This window comes from Octopus bimaculoides, chromosome 11 (assembly GCF_001194135.2).
Source record: "Octopus bimaculoides isolate UCB-OBI-ISO-001 chromosome 11, ASM119413v2, whole genome shotgun sequence".
In the NCBI taxonomy this organism is placed as follows: domain Eukaryota; kingdom Metazoa; phylum Mollusca; class Cephalopoda; order Octopoda; family Octopodidae; genus Octopus; species Octopus bimaculoides.
Genome location: NC_068991.1, coordinates 9521641 through 9529419, shown reverse-complemented (window position 1 = coordinate 9529419; position 7779 = coordinate 9521641). Strand labels below are relative to the sequence as shown.

At 35.0% G+C, this 7779-nt stretch overlaps 1 protein-coding gene across 5 annotated transcripts in view; it reads right to left on the bottom strand.

Moving 5' to 3' along the window:
- Positions 1–6: 6 nt before the first annotated feature.
- The window catches only part of LOC106880921 (putative uncharacterized protein DDB_G0271606), a 78185-nt gene continuing 70412 nt past the window's right edge, over positions 7–7779 (bottom strand). For all 5 annotated transcript variants that reach the window (XM_052971491.1, XM_052971488.1, XM_052971492.1 and 2 more), the window contains 5 exons: positions 6050–6189; positions 4874–5042; positions 2589–2705; positions 2181–2279; positions 7–621 (listed from right to left, as the gene is read on the bottom strand). In XM_052971491.1, coding sequence (XP_052827451.1) covers positions 611–621; positions 2181–2279; positions 2589–2705; positions 4874–5042; positions 6050–6189 — 536 coding nt within the window. In that variant the 3' untranslated portion in view covers positions 7–610. The remainder of the gene's footprint in view (positions 622–2180; positions 2280–2588; positions 2706–4873; positions 5043–6049; positions 6190–7779) is intronic.

Genomic DNA, 7779 nt, shown 5'->3' with positions numbered 1-7779 from the left:
TATATATATATATATATATATATATATATATATGTATATATATATGTGTGTGTGAGACAGAGAGCTACACAGAGGCAGCAAGAACTACAGAGAGAGTTAGAGCTAAGGTGATAAAGAGAGAGAGGATTACAGAGACAGAGCTAAAGAGAGATAGAGAGAGATAGCAAGAGAGTAATTCAAGAACAAGACAGCCTCGCTGTTATTTATTTTTTTTTTCAAATTACCAAATTCTAGAAAAAAATATTTCAATAAAATTTTTAATTAGTCATATATTTATATATAGAGAAAGAGAGAGAGAAGGAAAGAGATAAAGAAAGAAACAAAGATTGAGAGAGGGAGAGAGAGATATAATCTGATTGAGAAAACCCCAAAACAAAAAAAAAAAAAATTATAGTATATATACTTGAGTGGAATTCAAACCAATGTTTAAAATATTCCAATTTCCTTGTTAAACTGAAGAAAGTTGAGAGTGGAGGATGAGAGCAATCCCCCTCTGGCTGATGGGTGTGGCATCTGTGTGTGAAGTAGAAACTGCTAAGATTGCATCTTTAACAAAGAAAACAGGCAGAAAGCACACTGGGTATGTAGTAAGGTCCGGCAACAAAGTCTCTCATTGTAAACCTGAAAAGCAGAACAAAGGGACAGAGTTGAAAGACAGCTGTCTTGGTTAGTATCATCAAGGGTTAAGGAGATTTACTTAAGGGATAGAGAAGGCACCTGTGTTTGATAAGTTGGGTCCTACAACATCTGACTGGGGGTGGATAAATACGTATAAGGCTAAGAGGAAGTGAGGTAGAGAGGGTGAATGTCGGAAAACCTGCTCTACTCTGACCTCTTCTCTCACACCTTAAGAACCCAACTAATTGACGGAAGAAACATATTCCTTCTCTTAGTTTGTTGAGCTACATGGTAACTTCAATAGTGCAGGTGGCATGAAAAAAGCACCAAGTATACACTGTAAACTGGCAGGTATTAGGAAGGGCATCCAGACCATACCAAAGCAGACACTGGTGTACAATGCAGTCCTTGGTTCACTGGATCTTTGTCAAACCATCCAAACTATGCCAGCATGGAACACGGATGTTAATGGTTGGTGTGTGTGTGTGTGTGTGTGTGTGTGTGTGTGAAATACACATAGCTGAGTAGTTTAGTTCACTTCACAATCGTGAGGCCTTGGATATAATTCCACTGCTTAGTATTTTGGACAAGAATGTTTACCATACTTTTAGTGATGTGAAAAGTTTTGCAGTTAAAAGCTTTCCATCAAGTATTGGTCTTCTCAAGAACTGCACGGATTTGTTTGGGCAATTTTTTATCTCTTCGCACTCCAAGGACTTTGTATACATACCATACTGATTTTTTTTTTTTTTTTTTTTTTTTGCATACACATCTACACACACAACCTTTAACATCTCATTCTTTCCTTTCTTCATTCTTATTAAAGTTGTTACAATGTACTCTGATTCCTTTATTCATTTATTTAGGCCTACACAATGAATAGAGTCTTAAAGAATCATTGTCCTTAACCAGCCTATAAAATCTAGATTATACATCAATTCGGCATGTGAAATCCGATTTAGGCTTCACTCTGGCCAGCAAAGTCTATAGAGTTTGACACGCCTGCAGTAAATTCTACACCCTCATATACTGAGCATATAGAATTCCTACAAACAAATAAAATGTGTTGGCAAATTAAAAGTAATTTTAGATAATCTATTAGTCCCCTTTCACAACATTCTAGCCAGACATGTTCAGAAAGAAGTGTCTATATTAAAGCAGGGATTCTTTTTTATATACCATGTTCTTCCTTGAACCTAAATCCCTCAAGAATAAAATACATCTGTCTACACAATGCACATGATAAACCGTTAAAACTGTTCAGAATATAAAATAAGTGTTGTCAATGGCTTAAGACCAGTACTGCCTACCAAAGCTTTATAAACAATTTCTAAGTTCAATCAGCTGCTCTTAATGCAGTATAATAACATTACCATAGCATTTTCTGAAGTCAAATGAAGAATAAACTTGCAGAGCTAAACACCAACTAGATTGCAGCAAACTTAGAAGAGACAGTTGCCATATCAAGAGCTAACAGATTAAAGCTAAATTTTGTTCATATTCAACACCTTAATTCAAAATAAAGGTTTAAAGAAAAGAGTAGTCCAAACGAAATAGTTTACCCTCAGTCATCTTATGTGGTTCTGTAGTCTGAGTTGGGGGTCGGATCTGTGTATGAAAGCCTGGTGGAGGGTTGTGAGTCTGTGGTACCCAGCCAGTACCTGCAATTTGAAAATGCTCAGTGATAAACACACCATTCAGAATTGTTCAAATAAAACAAGAAAAAAGAAAAATGAAATTTAAATATAACTGTAAGGACTGAACCAGCTTATCCAAACAAATATAACCTTATGACTGAATCAAACAATTCTTATTAATTCAGGGACATTTTTATAAAAAATAAAGAAAGAAAGAAAAGTTTATCTAAACATGAATGTTTTTGGTTCTCAGCTGAGTATGGTCAACATTAAATTTTAATTTTTAGCAGTGGTTATTCATACCTAAATGGGAAAAAAGGCATTGATACTGACCTCTAACCGGAAAATGCTGTACAAAAGGCCTGTGTGTGTGACCTTGTGAATCAAATTCTGTCAGTTGTTGGATGGATTTCATCCAGTGTGGATTATCTGGCATATGTGAGAAATTACCTGTAAAATGAATAACCATTTATGCATTGGTGTAAAGTAGAATCTGAACTTCAGAAAAATAAAATGATAAAGAAGAGGAAAAAGAAAATGAAAAAAAACTGCCCCTAAACCATGGTCAAGTATAAAATTTGAACTTAAACATCTTACACTTTAAAGATGGAGAATTAAATACTACTCTCAGATCTCCTGAAGTCTTATCACTCAATTTGCTGCTGAAATTTACAATACATTTGTTTGGGAAGCTGGATCAATGGTAAATTACAAAAAGAAAATGCATTATAAACCTGTTTGACCTACCTTAAAATAAACAGCACAGCAAACTGAGCTGAGCACAATGCTTATTATATCATTGATTTACAGTATTTTGTCACTATTTGAAATGAACTGCCGAAAAATTTTAATAATCAAAACCATACGGCAGGAATTTGAAGCAGGCGGTATAAACTCTGTGGTAGAATATACCTCAGTTACTGCTAGAATATCACCCTTATGACCAAGTAGAAACCATTTATCACTTTGATAATCTATATGCATCTGTATACTACAAGTGTTGGTTTAGGTTCAATGTATATCAAAACATGGTGTGTCCATCTTGTGAAAGAGTCTCTTATGCTAACACTTGTAACCTCCTGTTGTAAAATATACTGACAGGTAATCTTTAATTAGAGCTCAAAACCAAACTACATTCTAAATGGAAATGCTGAAAGTCATCTTATACAGCCTTCATTATACTGAAATACTATCATAATAATTAACAAATTTCTTTTGTTTTTTGTTTTGGGTTTGCCTTTTTTAAACCAGGTGAAATAGGTTGGATAGATCTTGCAATATGTCATCTCAATGTATGTTGATTCCATGTCATATGTCCAATATTCTCAGCTGTGAGCTAACCACTCCATTCAAAGTCTTTCTCAACTTAGATGTGTTGAACATTTCTTGTCATACTATATACATCCAATGAATAGCACGCATTTCTGACACATGCTTCAGGTAATTTACATTTTATAGAGAAAACCCTTTATTACCAATAACTAACAGGACTTCAAACTTCTTACATCTTGTTTGTACATTTGCTCTATTTCCAGTATCAATATCTCTTGGGTAACTATATTTATACACTTCATCCAATAAACCCAATTCAAGCAGTACAATAACAACTACCTGTAATTTAATACTATTACATTCTAACCACTCCTTCTTTTAGCTCCAATATATGTGGTCTCACAGCTCCCCTATGAGCCATTCATCCACACCCATCTTCATTATCTAAATAAAGCAATATATAGGATTCTGTCAAAAATGGTATTGCTGGCTTTCTGCCATGCACATCCCATCAAAGGTGTTTTACAAGACATATCTAAAATTTGATATCTATATGCAAAACCTAAAGTGGATATCATGTCACTATTTTTCAACAACATTTCTATGACTACCACCTTTCATGACTCAATCTATTAAGTTGAGGCCTTGCTGCAGCTATTACAGCACCTTCCAGCATAATCTGATTGAATAAGTAACTGGTGAAATGCCTACACATCCAAAATTAACAGCAACTTATCCCTAAACATCCTTAAACTTTTTTCAGCTTCATGACTTTACTCACTACCATCCATTTGTCTTCAAGATTAGGTCCTTTTGTTGGCTGCATTCAAAACAAGTGACCCCTGTGTCTTGCAAAGCCACTTCCATGCCTCTTCCTTTTCGTGATTACTGTGAACAAGTATACCAATGTCATTATGGAAACATGAAATAATCCATAAAAGAAAAAAAAAAATGTCAAATCGAGAAATCTACAACTTAACAAAATGCCATGTCAAACTACCTTATACAACCCACTCCCAATTTAAACATGGCAGATTTTTACCTCTTAAACTAATGAATACCAAATGCACCCATGCCCTCTTTGTTAAATCCCCAAGATATCACCTAAACATGATCTTTTGATAAACCTATTTCTAACTGAACACCCTGAAAGTTTGACAACTGTGCATGAGATTTTTTATGAACGTTGAGGCATCCATACATGGAATTACCTCAGGTATGTAAAAGATTGTACACGTGACCTAGTACTCTAAAATTCACAAAAAAATTATTATGCACAGATATGCAAATAAAATCTAAACAGAATCAAAATACCAAAAATAGTTTCTACAGCGCTTGATACTTACTTTTTTGAGTAGGGTTATTTTGTGACTGTTGTACGGTACACGGTGTAGAGGAGGAGGGCTGCTGCTGTGGGGGAGGTGGTTGGGATGGAGATGCACCAAAGCTTATGTTGATATTTGGCAATAAGGCCCGCAAGCCATCTTGTAGATCTTTCAGATGAAAACCATCGTGCTGAGAGACAATAAAAAAACATACATTAGTGGAAGTGCAATGGTCATACAACAATTGACCAAATAGAGGATAGAGAAGATTTATGTAATTATATTTATATTACAGTATTTGATGATGATGATGATGACAAAAATTATATATTTAACAATATCATATAAAGAGAAGGTAATCACAGCCATTTAAAATGTGACATTTGACTTAGAGTCAACAATCTAAATGTAATGAAATTCCATATTAAACTACACTTACTATGTGTTCTCTCATCATTATCTGAGTAAATACTGTTAAATAATCTACGTTACACTGATTGGATTATGGCTATTATAAATTTTGCCTCGAAACCTTTCTCAGTAGTCTTGGGTCAAACATCCACAAACAAGATCACACATGACTCTGCAACATCAATTTTAGAAAATAAGGGGCACACACATAGACGAGTGGTTAAGAGATTCATTTGACGACAACAACAAGGTTCAGAGTTTGATCCCACTGTGTTGTATCTTGAGCAGGAGCCTTTACCATCGCCTCAAATTAACTCATTCTCATATGTTATGAGTGAATTTGGGTAGATGCAAACCATAGAAATCCATCAGATGAAATGTATTTGTAATTCAAAATTCTAACCTTATCCTGATATATCAAGCTGTTTCTACTTGAGAATTACACTAAAAGTACTTGTGTCTGAGGAATATTCAGCCACTGCAAGCTAACTCAATGAGTAGGGTCTCCAGTTAATCATAAAAATGAACAATCAAGTCAAAATTTGTAGGAGAGTCCATCAAATAAAATAAAACTTGATAATCAAAAATTACCTTTATACAATACTATCTTTATAAAATAACTTCAAAAGGAAGCCTAACTTAAATACTGGGAAACTGCAATAGATTTGCTATCAGAGTGAACCAAAACCGATAAACTTTCATCAAACACTATAATTCCGTGAAAACTATGATTCACATCTTTTCAATGTAAAAAATAGTCAAGGCTCTAAAGTTAAATTGACTTACTTGTGAACTGTTTTGCATCAGCTGCTCTTTACCCTGGAGATGCATTTCTGGTAAGACTGTATGAAAAGAATTCTGCACAGGCTGTTGAGGTAATTTTGGTTGGTTGTAAATATATTCCACCACTTTGCCACTATTGAATTCTACAGAAAAGGAAAAAAAAGCATTTCTAAATTACAAACACTTCAAACAAACAATGTTTTTTTATTATTATTATTATTATTATTATAGAGAGAACAATTAGAGTAAGACAAGCAGTTTGCTTTCAAACCTCACAATATTTGAACAAATATTTATTGTTACTATAGGGCGAAAGTACAATTATTGCAATGACCTGTCCATCAGAGGGTGTGCATTCATATTTAATGAATAATTGTGATTTGGTTGAGTTAATGACCAAGCCAACAAATCATATCCTTATTACCATCAGCAAATCATTGCCACAACACAGGTCCAGATGAGCCCCAAGTTGTGGAACACCAAACACTTTGCAGGGTGTACTGGATGCATTTCATGGTGTACCAGCACTAGAAATGATTGATGTGTCCTTAGCAAGACAAAACTCAAGGGTCCTCTCAGCCCTACACTCTCTCCACTCATTTAAAAACCACTTTACAAAGCATACTGAGTTCCTTTTATCATGGCACCAGTACTACAGAGGTTATCAAGTCTTCAACAGGATTAAAGATACCTCTTAAACTTTTTTTTCCTGCTTGCTGTCAGTCACTCTTGCAGAGTGCATTGGGTGCATTTCATGGTAACAAGGAGTACATTGTAAATGTACTCAAAGCTCTAAGACGAGTACATTCACTCAAGGTAATGTGACAGAATTAAAGGGGAGGGGGTAATGACATTAGAAGAGCTAAGTACATTGTAAAAGTACTCAAAGCTCTAAGACGAGTACATTCACTCAAGGTAATGTGACAGAATTAAAGGGGAGGGGGTGATGACATTGGAAGGAGCTAAAAATGGGTCAGTAAAAGGAGTTAGAATATAATGGCAGTAACAGAATGAGTGAGGTGAAGATAGAAGGCACAAGTGCAAACAAGGAGGAAAAGTGAATATTGAAAGCAGAGTCGTAATATATTGAAAGCGGAAACCTTCACAAATTATGGAACAATTACAAAAAAAAAAGAATTCATAAAATTAGCTGTATAATGAACATACAATGAAAATATATGAATTCTATAACGAGCTCTGATTAAATAAAATGAAACAAAAAGATCTGACTAATTGAATATAGGTGTAAATATTTGAAAGAAAATGTAGGGGGAAGTAGGGAACAGATAAAATCATGCAAAATGATATGGCAGACAAACTCAGTGAACTTCATTGGTTTGGTTAGATTTTTCTGTCAGTATGGGAAAATTTGACATAATCCTTTGCCATATTGCAGTTCACCTATCGTAATTTATTATCTAAGCTTACGGTGATTCCACTGTGTTGTTTAATTAAAAAGGTGTGTGTGTGTATATATATATATATATCATCATCATCATCATCATCGTTTAACGTCCGCTTTCCATGCTAGCATGGGTTGGACGATTTGACTGAGGACTGGTGAAACCGGATGGCAACACCAGGCTCCAGTCTGATTTGGCAGAGTTTCTACAGCTGGATGCCCTTCCTAACGCCAACCACTCAGAGAGTGTAGTGGGTGCTTTTACGTGTCACCCGCACGAAAACAGCCACGCTCGAAATGGTGTCTTTTATGTGCCACCCGCACAAGCCAG